The 20,180-nt window shown below is 41.6% G+C and overlaps 1 protein-coding gene and 1 long non-coding RNA gene across 4 annotated transcripts; one reads left to right on the forward strand and one right to left on the reverse strand.

The window, feature by feature from the left end:
• Positions 1–814: 814 nt before the first annotated feature.
• Positions 815–17,834, reverse strand: Reg-5 (Rhythmically expressed gene 5). 3 transcript variants are annotated; one of them, XM_033472608.2, is made up of 5 exons: positions 14,643–14,790; positions 13,587–13,730; positions 9,744–9,915; positions 8,361–8,450; positions 815–3,099 (listed from the first exon to the last, which is right to left on the reverse strand). In XM_033472608.2, the coding sequence occupies exons 3-5, from the start codon at positions 9,913–9,915 to the stop codon at positions 2,732–2,734; spliced, it is 630 nt and encodes a 209-aa protein (XP_033328499.1). In that variant the 5' UTR covers positions 13,587–13,730; positions 14,643–14,790; the 3' UTR covers positions 815–2,731. The 3 variants fall into 3 exon arrangements, with proteins under 3 accessions (XP_033328499.1, XP_033328497.1, XP_033328500.1); XM_033472606.2 differs by lacking the exons at positions 13,587–13,730; positions 14,643–14,790 and adding an exon at positions 17,346–17,834; XM_033472609.2 differs by lacking the exon at positions 14,643–14,790 and having other exon boundaries at positions 13,587–13,913.
• Positions 3,095–4,629, forward strand: LOC117221563 (uncharacterized). Its single transcript, XR_004490531.2, has 2 exons — positions 3,095–3,280; positions 3,397–4,629. It is a non-coding gene; the product is annotated as an uncharacterized LOC117221563 (long non-coding RNA).
• Positions 17,835–20,180: the final 2,346 nt, after the last annotated feature.

Genomic DNA, 20,180 nt, shown 5'->3' on the forward strand with positions numbered 1-20,180 from the left:
CGAATCATTCCATGGACTAACAATGGTTAGAAAGATTATTTTCATCGTAAGACACATAATTATTAAAAACACATAATCGTACTTCTATCGTATTTGAAACCCCCTTTTCTGAGACATTTAACGGCTACAGAATATTCTGCACCTATACCTGATTCAAGAAAAGGTAATTTATTGTTGGAGGCATAGAGATCTTGTCGCTTTTGTCGTAAGATACAATGTAAAGTCCGGCACAAATTATTATCTGCTCAAGAAAATTGACAAATAGCGCCATTTGTGATCGGTGGCGCCGCTTGTGGTGAAATTTCGAAACAGAGTTACGGGATCCGTACAGCGCCAGAACATGCAGCGACAAAATGCTCAAACTGTTCTGCGAATTTAACCACAGACGATAATGTAGAGTAGGCAAGTGGTAGGCAAATTATCTACAGTTGATTTTGGCAAACAGTTTGAGCGGTTTACCGCTACGTGTGACGGCGGTAATTTTATATTTTTAGCGGTAGATGATTCGTACCGGATTTAATATTGTTTTTTTTTATAGCAAAGAGGGTAAGAATTATCTGTTCTTTGTATTTGCAATAACAAATAATCTTTTCACGCATAATATAGATGCAGAAAATTCCGTTACACATTTTTGTAACTTTGAGGTCCCTCTCTCATTCTTTTAGTCTCTTTTTCACATATAAAAATTTTTATTGCTTACTAAAATAGAAGTGTCATACAATTATCAAGCATTTCTAATTACCCAGCAAGTCGATTAAATATTTCTGAGAAATTATTTTTATAAATTATAGAGAATTAAAGGGAGCACACAATATTATCGAATTGAAGTATCACATTTTATTTAAAGTCATCTATACAAATTTATGAATATAATTTGTTCGCTGTCCGGCGTATTGCGCTTTCAAATGTTCTCGTTAATAGCAATCTAATATAGTTTTACGTATGTATATAAGTACGAAACTTGTTATATAAAATCTAGATTACTATTATACACATACACGTATAAAAAAAAACTCTTTAGTAGATAAAAATGAAAAAAGAACTATGCGATGTGTTGTCATAAAATATCACGTGCATTATGCGCATACAAATCTAACAGTTATCCGATAAATTTATCTATACGATAGATATTTCTTCTCTCAATTCTGCGAATAAAGAGTAATGCGATTTATCGATAACAAACAATCTCGTTTTAACCATGGAAACTGAATCGTGTATGACTTCTATAAATTACAATAACACGTCGTACGCATAAAAAATATGTTTCGTTTAATATTATAAATACATACATTTCGCGCTAAACATGAAACAAAATTTTTCAGCGAGGTAAGTTCCTTTATACGCCACGTTCGGCGTATAACATCTTAGAAAAAGAAGAACTCGATGATGCGATTGTCATAAAAAAATCTCTCGCGGGATCAGATAACGAGCACATTTAATTCATGAAATTATAATCGATTATCGATCAGAATTCTAGACGGGTAACGATGCGACAATAAATAACAATTACAGGGACGATGAAATAAATAGGTAAATGAATGAGAAGGTGTGCATGATCGAAGGTATTCATGGTCGGCAATTATTCGTGCGTGAAAGCGGTTCAATTGTACACGTAAGCGAACTATGTACAGCGAATTATGAGAAATTTACGCGAACGAAAAATCAACAACGATGAAATTATAGAGCCTTAATGGCCGACCAATCGTCATCTAACAGCTCGTGCCTCATTGCGTACGTCGAAATTATTTTGAAGATCGACGAGGTCTATCATTAATTAATTACTAATTAAGTGAAACGTGAGAATGTCGTTCGTAGGAGCAGTCTTTTTAAACTCACCGTCGCTAACTCTATGTTCACGAGTGTATCAATGGATGTTTAACAATGCCTAGCTGTTTCAAGAATATCACCGATTCGCTCGTTAGTTACGTACACTACCGACCAAAATTTTTCTTGCAGACAAATTTCCTCCTATACTATTATCGACGAACAAGCAATCCATATAAGACTAAATTCTACAGGGTGTCCCAAAAGTGTCTCGTAATCCGGAAATGGCGGGTTCCTCGGATCATTTGAAGCAACTTCTTCCTTTACAAAAATTTTCTCCGAGGCACCGTTAACGAAAAACAGTGACCAATAAGAATCGAGTACGGTTGACGCGCCAGTCGCCTCGCGCCAGCCGAGCTCGCCTCTCATTGGTCACTGCTTTTTCGTTAATAACTCGTAAACGATGCCTCGGAGAAAATTTTTATAAAGGAAAAAGTTGCTTCGAATGACCTAAGGAACCCGCCACTTTCGGATTGAGAGACATTTTTGGGATACCCTGTATAATCAGCGACATCTATCGGAAACGAATTCTATCGTGTACACAACGAATCCCCCTACAACTACGTAACGGATAATTCTGTCTCCAACTTGCGCCGTGAAAGAGCCTACAGTTCCAGTCGGACGGTGCACTCTGTGCGAACACCGTTTACAGGCGTTTTGACGACCCTTGATCAAGTCCGCGGCATCTTCGCTCGTGCGAGCACATCGAAAGTTCGGTCTCCGGCGTTCGGATCACCAATCACATCGTTCCGAACGATCTGCACGCGTGCGAGTCGTACAAGCCGACCCGGCGAAACGGTCGAACCAAGCGGGAACACGGCGTTCGTTGCGCGACACGCGGTTCCTCGTTCGCGTCCGTCATTTCCGGCGTCCGAAGGTACATTCCTCAGCGATGAGTCTCGCTCCCTCAGTAGTAACGGATCTTGCGTTTAGCGACGACCTCTTGCAGCAGCCGCCTGTCGAACGGCGTGTGACGCCGATGATTCTTAGCCTCGGGAAACGTGTTACCCTTGGATCGTTTTCCGTAGAACGAGCTCCGGCCGTCCGCCTCGAGTTCCTCGATCGACGGCACGCGAGACGATCTGTACTCGTCGACGTCCTCGTCCCGCGGCAACGGGCGCGTCGAGTCCTCAGGCACCGGCCGTCCATCCGGGTAAACACGGATCACCATCGGCCCGACCAAGTACGGGCCTGTGTGCTCCGCGGGCGGCCGAACGTAATCGTGCGACGGCTCCGTCTCTTCGCTCAGGCCGTTCGTCTCGCTGTCGCTGGTAGCTGAAAAGACGTTTCACGTTAGTCGCGTTACAGCTCGCGGAATTCTCGGCGTTCGAGCCGACACCGTTTTCACGTTTAGGTTATGGAAGAATGGCGGAAGAATTATGGCGCCCATTTTTTACAATAAAGAACAAAACATAGTATTAATACACCGACAGAGAATCAGAGAGCCAGCAGTCAGGTAAACAATTTATGCAATGTCTCGTTTCGGATCTTACAGCATCGTCTATTGTCTCGCTGCTTATTAAGATTATTAAGAGGAACAACATTTATTTTTATTCAATTTCTATTTCTTAGGAGAGCGTAAAATTTATATTCCGCAGAAAAATCCGACGTCTGACACGTTGAAATATCCTGCAAAAAGAATCGATCGCGACGAGTGAAAGAATGCGTTTCCAGCGATTTGAAAAATAGCGAGAGAAGCTGAACGCGATTACCGAGACGAATTTCTAGTCCTCGAGTCCTCGCGTGACATAACGCGAATTGCAAATGAAGGTGCGGTGTAGCAGGTGGAATAAACATGGCTGGAATCAATTATGCGCATAGTGAATCGATCGGATCGATGCGCGATCCATCGAGCGAAGATGATTCGAAAATTAACGAGACACGGTTTTAGCCGGTAAAGGGGACACGGAGTCGTTACGGTGCGCGAACTTTTCAACTCTTTCCGTCGTAAATATTTTTGGCACGATCGGCCACGTTTAATCAGTTAGCTGTGTTCGACGAGTATAGTCGTCATGGAGAAATGGCAATATTTTGTGACACGACGAGTATACTCGTCGCGCATAAGAAGTAGCGATCATTGGCTATTTAAATTGTAATTTTATGGAAAACAAAAACATTTTCTGAAATTTCAAGATGTTCAAAATATTTTCAGGCCAATCCTGCAAGAAGTTGCATTGTTATAAAAATAAAATTAGAAAAAATCACGTTATTGGTGTTGGACGTGCAAAGCGCCATTATACAGAATGTCCCAAAAATGTCTCGCAATCCGGAAATGGGAGGTTCCTGCGGTCATTTGAAGCAACTTTTTCCTTTGCGAAAATTTTCTCCGAGGCTTCGTTTACGAGTTATTAACGAAAAACACTGCCCAATACGAGGCGAGCTCGGCTGGAGCGCGACGGTCCAGCCAACAAGTGCACGGAGCCCAGTTCTGCTCATTGGCTCGGCCGTCTCGCGCCAAATGATCTCGCCTCTGATTGGTCACTGTTTTTCGTTAATAACTCGTAAACGAAGCCGCGGATTGCATTTTCGCTAAGGATAAAGTTGCTTCAAATCATTTCAGGAATCCCCCACTTTCGGATTGCGAGACATTTTTGGAACATACTGTATACTGTTCCTTGCTTTGCTAAATACCACTCTCTCTCTCTCTACAGCAGCAATTTGAATTTTTAACTTTTATAAGTATTCGATTATCCCTGGGTTTTTCGTTTATTATGTATATGGTATATTTGTTAACGTCAAGCGAATAAGTAAATATTAGTAATGAAATTGTTAATTTTATCAAATAAAACCGTCTTTTTGATCCAATATTTTAACAACGACACTTACATTGTGTTTGACGAGTATACTCGTCATCGCTCTGAAATGGAGGCGTCACAGCTAACTAGTTAAATCGCGCTCGCCGTTGCGTGTACGCCGGGCGCGATAGCCACTTTTTAAACCGAGACGCGACCTCCGCGTTATGATAATCGAATGGGCAATATTTTCACGCCGGGCCGCATCGGTAGTTCCTACTTCCGGCAGTTCGATCGTCGGATCGCGATTATCATTCGCGTGAGGACACCTCGATGGAGTCACCGCGGGAATCTCATTCATTCGGGACGATTTCAAATGAATTTCGTAACGGTCCTCGGCGCAGCTGTCGCTCCGTTCTCGTTAACATATTTTAGCGCTCTGCTATCCGAACGCTCTAGACACCGCAAGAGCCTGCGTCGGGCGAGAGAAGTCGCTCGAATGTTCCGACGGTGTCGCCGACAACGACGAAATTTCGCTGAGTTACAGTCGGCGTAAAAAGTGTTCGCGGACCTTTCAAAAATGGAATTACTTTTTTATAATACGGCCAGGCGATCTTTTTGTTGACGTGTTAGAGGGATCGGTTTACTAAACAGTGGCTAAAAAATTGTTTTCAGAAATTAGTTGGAGTGACAAAAGAAGGAAAATTTATTTATCTGATCCTAGAATTAAAATTTGAATAAGGCGTTTTTTGGTAGCTCTTGGTGACTTATCTACATGCTGGAAATTTCGTTGAAATCTCGGATTGAATAATTAAAAGATGCGAGTTTTCTACTTTTCTCTGGCGCTCGAACTAATTGCAATTTTTGAAAACAACTTTTTAGCCATTATTATACAGGGTGTCCCAAAAATGTCTCGCAATCCGAAAGTAGGGGATTCCTGAGGTGGTTTGAAGCAATTTTATCCTTAGCGAAAATGTAATCCGCGGCTTCGTTTACGAGTTATTAACGAAAAACAGTGACCAATCAGAAGCGAGTTCATTTGGCGCGAGACGGCCGAGCCAATGAGCAGAACTGGGCTCCGTGCACTCGTTGGCTGGGCCGTCGCGCTCCAGCCGAGCTTGCCTCGTATTGGGCAGTGTTTTTCGTTAATAACTCGTAAACGAAGCCTCGGAGAAAATTTTCGCAAAGGAAAAAGTTGCTTCAAATGACCGCAGGAACCTCCCATTTTCGGATTGCGAGACATTTTCAGGACACCCTGTATAGTGAACTAATCCCTCTCTATAACATCCCCCCCTCCAAAAAAAGTTTAGATCGCTTGGCCCATTTATAAAATTGTTAGTCCGTTTTAAAAGATGTACGAGTACTTTTTACACAGACTGTATAAGAACCGCGAACGAACGATCGACTATTACCTACGTTCTTCAAGAGGATATATCCGATGATTTATACCTGAAGATAGACCTGAAGATACACCCGAAGATATATCTTACGATAGTTTTTAATCCCGCGTAATCCGACGCTAATTTCAATCACTTAAATACATACACCGTTGTCGGAAAAACTTATCGGCCGTGCTGATCGTGAAAGGAAGTGAAATTCGATGGATCGCGGCGGAATATGTATGAAGATCCATATGCATGCTCGGGAATGCGTACGCGCGCGCGGGTTCCAGCACGAGTGAAACTTCTCCGCAATTTCGTGCCGCGGAAATGGAGCTGTTCTTTTTATTCTCTTTTTTAAAGTGCGTTTCTAATCGGTACGTTCAACGAATTGGTTTCTTTTCGATCTTGTTTCGTGCAGGAAAGCGCGAGCGCGCGCGCGCTGGTTTCCGTCGGAGAAAACGTGAAAGTGCTTTTGAAGAAATTGACCTCTTTCTCGACGTCCGCAGCATCTCCGGTGTTCCGTTCGCGGCATCCGTTTTTTTATGCAACTAGGGTAGTGGAACCAGTTGCTGCGGAACAACCAATTAGAGAGACGTCAAATTTTTTCATTTAAATACGATCAATTATTTATTTGTTAAAATTATTTTATTAAATTATATAATATATATTATATATTTAATATTATATAGATTATATAATATTAAATTATATTATTAATTTGGAAATTCCGAAAATACCAGAAAATTATTTCAATTTTTTGAATTTCGAATTCTCGAAATTTTCAGTAAAGCCTAACATTCGAAGGAGACGCGACACTTGTGCCGTGAAAAAATTTCTACCGATAAAAGAAACTTTGAAATTAACCCTTTGCACTGGAGGCTATTTTAACGCGAGAATGAAGCCATTTGTTTCTACAGTATTTCCATTTGGTATGATTGTTTTTATTTGACACGTATGAAATAGAACTTAAATAAAAAATAGTATTAAGTTATACTATAAGTTAATATTATATTTTTATTTAAATTCTGTTATTATTTTAATAATAGATTTATATTTAATTATATAAGTTATACTATAAGTTATATAATTTATTTATACTGTACGTTATTACTTCTATTATTTGACAAAAGTATGAAAATTTTAATAACGTGGAAATTCTTTTGGAAATGGTGTAGCAATTTTTAGTAAAAATCAACTTGTGTAAAGTTTTTCTGATTGCAATTGCTGCAACAAAGTATTTTATTCAATAATTTCTCACGAAAGTGTCTTCATAATTATTACAATTTTAAATTGTTAAAGTTGTGTTCAGCAGCGAAAGCTCGTGAAGGCTACCAACAGGGCACAGTAATTGGTCCCTTCACCCTAGACCGGGAACACCAAAATCTCCGATGATCGCCGCAACGGATCGGGTGAAAGTGCACCGAAGAAAAGCGGTCGATCCGAGAAACGAGCGTCGCCGCTATCAAAACGCGATCTCGTTCGGGGGGAGGGAGGAAAAAAAGATGAAAAAAAAACTTTCTAGTGTAACGAAAGCGATTGAGACGGTGGCTGGAACTTTCTCGCGACCGGCGCGTCGCCGCCATTTGTTTTCGTCCGTCTCGGGTCACGGACATCGAACGGCCTCTCTCTCTCTCTCTCTCTCTCTCTCTCTCTCTCTCTCTCTGATCCCAACGATCAGTGATTTTTCCCGGCGGCTGCCGTGCGATTTCAATTTTCACGGTTAATGTAAAGGTTAATTAGCGTGAACCGCCGGTGATCGTGCGCGCGCGCCTAACGTGCCCCGACGAAACGGTCTAATCTCATTCTCAAACGGGTTTCGATTTTCCATCGATTAGAACTTTCACTCGTTAATTACTTTTCAAACAGCCCGGCCAGTTATCTTTTACGCGAACTACGGCTGTGATAGACAGGGGACTTGCATGCTAGTTCAAGAACATTTTCGAACTGTCCGATCGATGTTGGGTATTTCCTCTGCTGCACCACTAATTTCAAGCGAACAACATCCAGCGATTTTCTAATTTATCGTTTTGCTCGACTTTTGCGCCATTAACCTTTCAAGATGCGAGATTGCAATGCCGGTTTAACGAACGAGCTACTTCTCTGAGTAAATGTATTTTCCGAGTCAATATATTCCACCAATATATATTTTCTAAGTCGATATATTCCGTCAATATATTTTCTGAGTCGACATATTCCGTCAATATATTTTTTAAGACAATACATTTCCTGACTCAATATATTCAGTCAATATATACCGTCAATATATTTCCTGTGTCAGTATATTCAGTCAATATATTCCGTCCAAATATTTTCTAGGTCAATATATCCCAAATCTTGCAAGATAATCGAAAGAAATTGTTCGATATCTGTAATATGATCTACAGGAAGAAATGATTTCTCAAAATTCAAGTTACACACGCACCTAATGGATCGGATCCGGTTGTGAAGTAGGAATCATCATGCTCGTGGCCGATCCTAGTAGAAAATCCGTTCTTCACCATAGCGCTCCAGACTATAATGAAAGACAAACAAAAAAACAAGCGTGTTAATGGATCATGAATAGTCAATCACTATTCGTACTAATGTTCGAACGATTATCCAATATCACTCGGCTGTTTTTTCTTTATACAATGATTACAGTGTTTTGCGCATTTGCATGTACTGCCACATTTTAACCAGTTAGCTGTTGTATTGTCTTTGAAAAATGTCCAAGTCACTTTCATGATTAGACTGCGAATCTTTATGCAAAATAAAAATGTTGACGTTTTATCGTATAAAACAAGAATTGAATAACAATGCGTTTCTTCGTTCAATAATTTTAATCGGTAAAAAATAATGTAACAGATACTTTCATAACAAAATTCTTCCAATATCTTCATTATTCTATGTTTATTTTATGTTTGCAATAAATGCATAAAATCCGTAACATTTATTAATTATACTGTATTAATTATACTGTTTGATCTTTTTTTCACATTTCGTTCAAATACAACACTTCGTTCATGAAATATATAATTTAGTAAAGAATTTTGTTTGGCTCATTTTTCACCAAGAAATTCGTCACGAACAAATAGAGATATTATCTGCTATTACGAGCATACTCGGCAAAAACAGCTAACTGGCTAACGAATGTAATTACCATGTAATTACGAAAAGGAAATCTAGACTGCAATTTCTTTTTTCCCTATCAAGCACCGTTTCCGAGAAAAACCAGTTTCAATATCCCCAACGAATCCGCGCTATTGGATACACAATGACTGGCGAGTCTGGCCATGATTCGCCACTTCTACTTCGTCTGTACGCGAGGCACGCGAGCTCCACGAATTTTTCAACTCGATTTTCTACGCCCACGACTATACATACAGGGTGACCCAAAAATATCTCTCAATCTAGAAATGGAGGATTCCTGAGGTCATTTGAAGCAACTTTTTCCTTTGCAAAAATTTTCTGCGAGGCTCCGTTCATGAGTTATTCGCGAAAAACGCTGACCAATGAGAGACCGCTGACGCCCTGCCCTCGCGATCACTGCCGCTGTGGCAGCTAGCCGGCGCGATGCAGCATTGGCCGCAAGGGCAAGTCGCCGGCCGCAGTCGTTCTCCGATTGGTCAGTGTTTTTAGTTGATAACTCGTAAAGGGAGCGGCGGATTGCATTTTCGCTAAGGAAAAAGTTACTTGAAATTACCTCAGGAATCCGTCGCATCCACCGGGCCGAAGGCTCGTGCTGTTATTACAATCGTACGCAGCACACTCTTCGACCGGACTGCAAAGATGACCGAAATTTTCTAGACGAGTTAATATCGCTTACTCATTTCCTTCGCGCCGTGCTGATACGGGTCCAGTTTATCGAGAACAGCGTCGTCCATGTTCGCCAAATTCCTTAGGCAGGAGACCAACAGATTTTTGTTGCAGTCCGGCATCGAGGAATCGGCGCAGAACTTGGCCACCTGCTGGCTGAACATCCGGAACAGGTGGCTCATCTGGAACAAAACGTTCCGGTTAGATGAACAGGCTAAAATAAAAGGAGCACCGAGTAGACCCGTAATTTTATAGCAATCGCGATCGTTCCGGTAATCTTTTCAATCGCATTTTCACTCGTTTCTCCGGCGAACGCGTTTTCGCATTATTAATCTCGTACTAATTTCGCTTCATTTTATTGTATTTACTTTTCAATCTTCCACTGGGCTTTTTCAAACAGAATTTAAGACGCATTACGTAATAATATAATATATAATATTATATTATAATTATTATATATTATAATATATAATATTATATTATAATTATTATATATTATAATATATAATATTATATTATAATTATTATATATTATAATATATAATATTATATTATAATTATTATATATTATAATATATAATATTAATTCTAAGGTATTGCGGTTATCTTATTTTTTTTTTTTTACCACTCTGTATCAAAAGTTATTCTAAACCTCTGTATATTTTTCATCTTTTTTTTCTTGTAATTCTATAACTAATGGGTATCTTTTCGTATGCAGGGTGTCCCAAAATTATTGTTCAAGCGGGAAATGAGGGATTCCCGAGATCATTCGAAGCAACTTTCTCCTTTACAAAAATTTTCTCCGAGGCATCGTTTACGAGTTATTAACGAAAAAGCAGTGGCCAATGAGAGGTAAGCTCGACTGACGCGAAGCGGCCGAGCCAACGAGCGCGCGATGCCCAGTTCCGCTCATTGGCTCGGCCGCCTCACGCTAACCGAGCTCGCCTCTCATTGGTCACTGTTTTTCACTAATAACTCGTAAACGAAGCCGCGGATCGCATTTTCGCTAAGGAAAAAGTTACTTCAAATCACCTCAGGAATCCCCTATTACTGGATTACGAGACCTTTTTGGACTACCATGTATATTCAATAAATAAATGAATAAATAAATAAATAAATGAATGAATAAATAAATAAATGAATAAATAAATAAATGAATAAATAAATAAATGAATAAATAAATAAATAAATGAATAAATAAATAAATGAATAAATAAATAAATAAATAAATTGTCAGAAATCAGCTGAATACCTCCATTTCATTCTATCCACAGTGTATAGTTTCCTAAACGTGTACAACACGTGTGATATCAACTAGGCAACGATATTGTTGGTAGATATTTATTTTTAAACCACGAATGCATGTAAAAGCGTCTACTAAAGAATGGACCTTTCAAATAAATATAATAAATGGGACCTGAGTGTCTAGTTCAAGCAAAGAATTATTTCAAAGTCTATTGTACAACCGCAACGGCAATTTCTACGGACTTTTGCAACTACGGTAGAACCTCGAATATCCGAACTAATGATACCTAAATTCTTTATTTTTAAACACCATTGTATACGCGAACAGATCAATATAAAACGATCTGTACGGAAGAATATTTAATCCGACGTTTTCATAATATAGCTGTTCCATTGTTCGAACAGAATGACCTGCGTGATTCATTGCATCGGATAATCGAGGTTCTACCGTAGTTGCAAAAGTCCGTAGAAATTGCCGTTGGTTCCTTTATGTGTCCGCGGCGAAGTACCGATACATACATCGCGAAAGCTGTTTTCCATTCCGTACGCCAATGCATTCCGCGCGCGTCCGGTGAAACTCGGCAATGTGTAACGCACGGGATATCGGTTACACGACAGTTATAACAAACAAATATATATGCGTGTCGCGGCCCGGCCCGGCCCGGCCCGTCCCGTCCGTCACGTATCGGACCTGATTGCGATAGCCGCCTTTTTTTGTCGTTTTCGTCACGATAAATTCTAACCGTCGTGTCGCGTCGCGTCGCGTCGACGCGACGAAACATGCCCCCGTTCGCGTTCCTACATAAAGCGCAATAATCGATGTCCACACACACACACGCGCGCCCCTTCTATGGCCGTACCGATTACGCTTACGGGCCGACCTTAGAATTTCTAATGACAGTTTTTTGTAACAGCTTCCTCGGGCCCTCTCGAAAAACTTACGGCACGCGGGGGGTAGGGGGGAGGGGAGGAACGCGACATGCGACCGGTGATGACAGACTCGCTTGCATAACGGGTGGAATCTTTTTCAGAAGTTTCTCAATGCCGCCTCTTTTTCATATTAAATCGATTTCGTTTGACCGATCGTCTCGTTTCACGTCGTTACCAATCACTGCGAATGTTATGCGAAACAACAACAAATGGGCTAAATTCGTTTCTCGATGCCCGATAGTAGTCTATGGGACAGTGGGGTGACCAATTGCTGTGTGCCTTTGGTACGTTCTCGGTCACGATTAATTTTATATTTATCGAAAAAGGGAGATATTCAATCTTTTATTCTCTTATTTCGTTTACTTTCGAATAAAACAATTTAACGTCTCTTATCGGTACATCGTTAACATGTGATATAAATAAAATTAATTTTGTATGCATCGATTAAGACACGTTAAATTTTTCTGTTCTTTGGTTTCGTTCATTTTCGAATAAAACAATTTAATATCTTTTATTAATGCATCATATTGACATGTAATGTAAACATAAATAACTTTATATGCACCGAATAAGATACATTAAATCTTTTCATTCTTTTGTATCGTTTACTTTTGAATAAAAAAATTTAATATCTATTGTCAGTACATCATTAACATATAATATAAATACAATTAGCTTTATATGCATCGAATAAGACGTATTAAATCTTTTCATTCTGTTATTTCGTTTGCGTTCGAATGCAATAATTTCATATCTTTTATTCGATAAATATAAAGTCGATTATGCCTGAAAACAAACAAATTGGCCACAGCAATTGGTCACCCCACAGTAACTGGCTCGACGACACGCTATGGTCCTCTAAAGTGCCTTTGTATTTCTCGAATGCGCAACGTACAGTAATGTCTCCCTTACTGACACTTAGAGTGTCCACTAAATTGGACAATTTGGGAAGACGAGATACGATTATTCGAGCCCCGCGGCTCGTTTTTATAATTGTGGACAATTTATAACTATAAAAATAAACCGCAAGGCTCGAATAATCGTATCTCCTCTTCCCAAATTGTCCATTTTTGTGCGCGATCTGGGCGTCAATTAGAGAGACATTACTGTAAAAATTATCAAATAATCGAATCTCTTCGCGCTTCCCGAATAATATGAATTGACCGACGACGATCTTCGCCGCCGTTCTCGGCCAATAGTGATCGAGTGCCGCGGCAGTGGGGCAGCTAAATAAATATGGGGGTGGGGAGAAAATAAGCGCAAAGGAGCCTTCTTCTCGCGCGAGGACTATATACGTTGTTCCGCGTACAGTAATGTCTCCCTTACTGACGCTCAGATTGTCCACTAAAATGGACAATTTGAGAAGAGGAGATACGATTATTCGAGCCTTGCGGTTCATTTTTATAATTGTGGACAATTTATAACTATAAAAATAAACCGCAAGGCTCGAATAATCGTATCTTCTCTTCCCAAATTTGTCCATTTTTGTGCGCAATCTGGGCGTCAATTAGAGAGACATTACTGTATCTGGTGACAGTTGTTTGTCGCAGTCCTCCTTTGTAATTATTGTTTGGTCGGGTAAAAAGCAATGGTCACATTTAGGTGCAGCGTGCTACGTAATACACGTTCGAATCACGACGGACTACATGGGCGAGGATGCACGGTTTCCAGTACTGACCTAGATAGACCGGCGACGTGTGATCGATGGTAGATCATTGTGTTGTCTCTTAAAGGATTCCGGAAACGGGAGAAAGTCTTTGGGTCTTGTATAAACAATTAGCGCGAAACGAGTAAACGGCGTCGACCCGGCGAATGTAGGTTCCTGGAAAATTGTTCGCAACATTGGCAAACATAATACCGGATATGTTAACCTATAATGCAGTCCAGTGGTATTTCAAGTTTACATATCGTACCGAGTATATGCTATTTTTCATACTAAGAGATATTCTGTATTAGAGATCTTGACATCAAATATATACGAAAGAAACAAAATTTACTTCGTAAAAATTCATCTTATATATTTTCATAAAAATCGTCGGATTTATTTTTCCACAGTATCCTATCAGATTTTACGATTTGATTGATCTTTGCCGCGCATATGACGGCGTCGGACCGTTAAGGTTATTTTATACATAACCTTATTGTACACAAAACCTTGACATAACCTAGCACGCGTTTAGGTTTTCTTCACGCGATAAAATATCGTACGATCTTAAACGGTTTTACAACCGATCATTACAAATCGACCAAAAAATATTAACTTTTCTTATATATTATATTACATTTCGACTGGACTAATTATTTGATGGAGATCAAAGTTAAACTTTTTCTTGTGGGTATCTAGTTTTTTGACTTTCCAGTGCATCTAGGAATGCAATTAAAATAATTCCTGAATCTACGAACGTAATTAAAATAAGTCCTGAATCTACGAACGTAATTAACATAAGTCCTGAATTTATTTGTCAATGGCGCCGCTCGTTAAACTACGCCTGTGGACCGAGTACGCATCAATATGGCACTCTAACCTCTCAAGAAACGCTGGAAATTCAACTTTGGATGCGCATAACTTTTTGACGAATTAATTCAGGACTTACATTTCAATCACATTCCTAGATTCGGGGTTCCGATTTTTAGACTTCTCGACCAAATCCATTCGAATATACACTGGAAAGTCAACAAAATAGAAACCCCCAAGGAAAAGTGACGCGGAAGAATAAAACAACAGATGATATACGTTTTTGTAAGAACGCTAAATCTGGTATTCGAAACGCCTGCGATCACCCTTCGCCTCGCCTTCTCTTTACGTTGCGTGGCGGCAAAGATATGTTAGCCTAGGGCGGCAAAAATCTAAACCCGCCTCTGCGTTAACCCATTTACGTGTCGATCGGTAGCTGCGATACAACAAGTTCGATCGAAGCGTGAATAATGAGAGCGTTCTTGAACTTCAAGCGAACGTGCAAACGCACGGTTTTAGAGAGCCGCGCGCAGCCCTGAACGAGCCGGCGCGTTGCATGCAACGCGACGAAACCAATTTCACGTTTCTTTTACTTGCCCAACCGTGAAATACCTTCGGCGTGTAACGTACGTCGGCGCGTCGCGCGGAGATACGACGCAAGAAATTCAGCGCGACTTATTCGAACGTCGCCGAGACGTCTCTGCGGTACATTCAACTCGAACGAATTTTCAGCGATACAGCTGAAAATATATAATATACAGGGTGTCCCAAAAATGTCTCGCAATCCGGAAGTGGCGAGTTCCTCAGGTCATTTGAAGCAACTTCTTTCCGTTAACGAGTTATTAACGAAAAACAGTGACCAATAAGAATCGAGTACGGCTGACGCGAGGCGGCCCAGCCAACCAGCGCACGAAGCCCAGTTTCGCTCATTGGCTCGGCCGCCTCGCGCCAGCCGAGCTCGCCTCTCATTGGTCACTGTTTTTCGTTAATAACTCGTTAACGGTGGCTCGGAGAAAATTTTTGTAAAGCAAGAAGTTGCTTCAAATGATTTGAGGAACCCGTCACTTTCGGATTGCGAGACATTTTTGGGACACTCTGTATATATGTATAATAATATACAGTCTACATTCCGCCGTTCGTTAACGTGGGAAAACCGCGATTATCGCGCCGTTCTATCGGCTCCTCTAATCACGTGTAATCGCTGAAATTCGATCATTCGCGACAAAAAGTGCGCAGCTGAAATATAAAATTGCGAAGACGTGAAAAGAATTTTTAACAACATCGTTGCCGCTGTTCTCAGTGAATTAAAGCGACCGAAAAAAAACAATTTTCATTCATTCGATTTCTGTTTCTCACACATCGTCTTCAAAAATTTCTATTTTCCACGAAGATCCGCGACCTGGTAATCGCAGTTTATTAACGCCGAGTCAAAAATTATTTATCTCGAATACGCACTTTTTTCTTCGTGCCGTGAATACGATAAAATAATTTGCGACCGATTCGGACCGTCGCACAGTGGGCCGGATCGAAGATTTTAGTTACTTTTTGACAAAAACCTAATTTTTTCATATCGATGTCCAGTCAATTTTTATTGCTTGTTAAATGTCCATTACCCTCGAACGTGGGAATATTAATAAAAATGATCATAAATTGTAATAGATACGACAATTTAAAGTTGAACACTTTTGAGCACTACATTTGACGCCAAAAAATATGCTTCTTTTCCTCGCAATGTCCCGACGAACCTAATTAATTTTTTCCTTTGCTTTCTTTTTTAACGTTAGGAGGCAATATTTCTCGTTAGGAAACAGTAGCTTGAATTAAGATTATCGTATCCTATATATGAAAAATATAATGTTTAATAAAATACAAAAAGCGTAAAAATTCTTTACATTCGACAAGGAATATCTTTTGACAGCCAAGGACTCACAGTTTCGGACAAACGATATATTTTCAGGATACTTTCCTCTACGTAATACTGTAAAACTTACATACCAAGACGAACCAGATTGTAAATTATTACGTTTTAAAGATATCAACGTTACGTTACTTTGGGGTTAATGATATCGGAGATAATCTCTCTGTGTTCCAGTCGGTATTACACCCACACTGGTTACGAGGACCCACTAGTAATTCCAGGTACGTTAGCATTGTAATGTTACAAATAGTTTGTAACATTATATTTGAACAATTTTTATTTTTACAAAAAATGTCAAGGTTAAACTAATTAAAAATTATTGTTTAACAAATGCAAACAAGATTTAATTATCTATAGTTGAAAATAACTATTTTTTCAATATTTTTGGTGAAGATTTCATTGCAATATCTTTGATGGTTCAAAAGTTATAACAGAATGTCACTGAATTTCTCGATCCAGTCCACTGTGCGTCACGCAATTTCGATTGCTCCCGATAAAGTTCGAAGAACATTTTCTGCTCGATCGTAGCCGTGCCGATTGTTCGCTCGGAGTGTACCAGAACGATAAAAAAAAGAAGAAAAACGAAGAAGAGAGAGAGAGAGAACTGGCGCGAGAAGAACGGCGCAATGTCGTGAGAAAAGTCAATGTCCGAGACGCGCTCGCGCAATTGCACCCGGCCGGACTGCAGCGCGCGACCGAAGTGCGCGAGGAAAGGATTTTTCCAGCGTGGCCGATGCTGCTGTTCGGTGAAAGTCCGATTTTCCCAATATCGTGCGCGTGCGACTCGCCGCGCGACGCGATGACACGTCGCTTGTTATTTTTCTCTCGCGGAGGACTGCGCGGCCGGGCGGCGCAGGAGTCCCGTGGAAAATGCGCGCGGACGAAAACGGTAGGAATCGACGGAGACGGAAATGCGCGACTGTTAAACGTTCGCCATAGATGGTATCGAATAGCCCGTCGCTGCCGCGCGGCCGCCGAAGCGTTCGCGCCGCCGGAGGAAAGCACGCCGGAGAGAAGCGCGCGCGAACAGCGAACGACGGAACCTTGAGACAATGCGTACTTACTTTCTCGTCCCGTGAGAGAAACTCCCACATGGGTATCGCGGAACCAGTGACGCACAGGACGTGACACCCGAGCGCCAGGGCAGCGGCGAAAACCACAAATGTTCTGCGATCGGTCATTATTGGCGTTTTTCACTTTTTTATGGGCCCGACGGAACGGCACACTTCTCTGTCGCGCGTTGATCCCTTCGACGTACCGCACACAGCCGTCTGTCTCTATTTCTTTCTTTCTCTCTCTGTGTGTGTATGTATGTTTATTACACGTGTAGATAGAGGGTTCGTTCAAACAACTCGAACTTCTCAATGGAACACCGACGTCGGGGGTCGCAACACTGAGTTACGTAAGGATCTTCGGTCGGACGTTCGTTCGCGTGAACAACGTTTCAATTCGTTTCAACAACGGCGCCGAGAGACGTTCACGTGGGGTCGACGACGGTGAACGACGCAACAGCGCATTCCACTCGAACGGTCTGTGCAAACTGGCCTGCTCCCGTTCGATCGCTCGATTATATGTTCGCCCGGCGGTGACGTCTGCGCCGCCGTCGCGCCCCCCCACCACGGCCGCTTTCAGGAGCATAGTCCACCATGGATTCTTCCAGTGTTTACGTCTCTTTGCGCGCGAGACGTCACCTCTCAACAGGAACTACTATCGCGCCGAAAAAAGAGAACTGCTTTCCTGACACCGTTCTCTACGCTCGAAATTTCAAAACATCCCGACCACGTGCGCGCCGATTTTCGCGGGCGCGCGCGCGCTGGACGCGAAAAACTGCCGCGCGATTTAATCGCGACCCGGCGTTACGTCGATCCGGCTGATCGAAGACGATTATTTTATAGAATTCGTCGTAGATGAAGAATGACTTCTCAGTTGAGTAAGTTTTGAGTAAGTTCAAAAAAATTTTGTTTATCCGTGTCAATGAATTGAACACCCCCGCGGCATAGTGGTCGATTTGACTCGAAGAGGAGACAACTATCTTAACACTTAACGGATGCGCCGTTTTTTCTCCGACTTTCTCGGCTTCCGTGCATTTTTTAAGAGAATTAAATAAACGTATGTGCGATTTCAAAGCGTTGCAGTTTTATTAAATCAACGCTATTTTTGATAAGATTTAACAAAATTGTTTATTTATATGTCTAGTATTAATAAAATATTAATGAAGTATTAATGAAAATCCAAGCAAAAAAGTAGATTTATTGATTGAAAATAAGCTAACAGTATTCTTACATTTTTTTAATATTAAATGATTGTTGATATTAAATGCTTCCAACGACTCCTTAAAACATGATAGACGATCGAGTGGTAAGTTGGGTTTGAAATGATACATAACTAGGAACAGAAGCAATAAAGTGCATTAGAAAGATCGTAAAACATAAAGCGAAGAAATGCGAGGGTTGTTTTTGCAGAAACCCGACGCACGGCAAACATCGATTTCCAAAGCAGGAACAGATGTGTCCCGATAATAATTACAAGTGACACGCAAGACCGGCGGATGCAAAAGAGAGCTGTGCATTAGGGGATTTTAATTCGAAACGAGTTCGGAACGGTACACAAGGGAAAATTGAGAGAGGAGTGGGAGGGAGAGGGAGGGAGGGAAGGAGGGAGTGAAAGAGAGATAGTGCGAGAGAGCGCAAGAGAGATAGCGCGAGAGAGAGAGAGAAAAGAAGAGAGAGATAGCGCGCGCAAGAGAAAGCGTGAGAGAGAGCGCGAGAGAGAACGCGAGAGAGAGAGAGAGAGCGCGCGAGAGAGAACGTATGAGAGAGAGCGCGCGCGAGAGAGAGGAAGAGAGCGAAAGGGCGAGAGGGAGAGAGAGAGAGAGAGAAAGAAAGGGGCGAGAGGAAGAGAGAGAGAGAGAAAGAAAGAGGCGAGAGAAAGAGAGAGGAAGAAAGGGGCGAGAAAAAGAGAGAGAGAGAGAGAGAGAACCCGGCAAAGCCGGCTGGAAACGGCTCGATCTTGTTCATCCGGTTCTTCCAGCTGGTTCGAGTTAGGTCCTTAGGACCGCATTCTCCAGGGTTCCATGCCCTTCGAGATGCTCTCCGAGTGTAACGAATGTTTTACCGACGGCCGACGAGCGATTGTCCGACAGTCGCCGAGGATTTGCGTAGGTTTCGCGGACAAATGTATCATCGTTTAGCCGACGGATCCGTGGGGTCCTATGATCCATGATCGACTATATCCGATTCCACGGGCCGCTCATAAATATGTTAACTAGATCCTGTTTCGTCGATGCCGCCTATTATTTACAATCCTCCTCGTCCTCGCGGCGAAAGCGCGGGATGGTTCAAGGATCCCGGTGACGTAGGTCATTGGTCGAACAATAAATTAATAGCCGAAGTGGAACATCGGACGGGAGCCAACGACGCAATACCGCATAGGTTCGACGTCGAAGAAAGCGCTGCCGCTTCGACTGCTGCCGCCCCGCCCCGCCCCACCCCGCCCGCTGCGCCGTCGCCAGCGTCGCCGCAGCGCGTTACAATTCATCTAAAATTTCTGCTGCGTCGAGATTCAGCCGACTTCCGTCTTTCCTTCGGCCGATCTTCTTTTCATTCATTAAGCCACCGTGTATGTATGTACTCTCGTACGCCATTATATTCGATCGTTGCTATTATTATCGCCGTTATATCCGATCGTTATTATTATTATCGCCGTTAAATCGAAGCGTATCCTCGTTGTTGTGTCGTGCGATTACGATTTAATAAAGTTTTGCACACGCGTACGAACAATGGCGCAGGAATCCGGGCGCTACATGGAAATCGATTGCGTGTCCATAAGCCACCGCGCAGCAGCCTGCAAACCCATTTATTGTCTCCAAAATTATTTCAGCGTTGTTACGTTGTTGAGGT

The sequence above is a fragment of the Megalopta genalis genome, chromosome 1, assembly GCF_051020955.1.
Source record: "Megalopta genalis isolate 19385.01 chromosome 1, iyMegGena1_principal, whole genome shotgun sequence".
Taxonomy (NCBI): domain Eukaryota; kingdom Metazoa; phylum Arthropoda; class Insecta; order Hymenoptera; family Halictidae; genus Megalopta; species Megalopta genalis.

Excerpts from the sequence above, each read along its gene's own strand:
- Reg-5 (XM_033472606.2), bottom strand. The coding sequence starts at position 17,462 with ATGACCGATCGCAGAACATTTGTGGTTTTCGCCGCTGCCCTGGCGCTC. Across the intron at positions 9,916-17,345 it reads TTCTCTCACGGGACGAGAAA|ATGAGCCACCTGTTCCGGAT; the intron begins GTAAGTACGCAT and ends GTTTTGTTCCAG. Across the intron at positions 8,451-9,743 it reads GCACGGCGCGAAGGAAATGA|TCTGGAGCGCTATGGTGAAG; the intron begins GTAAGCGATATT and ends CTTTCATTATAG.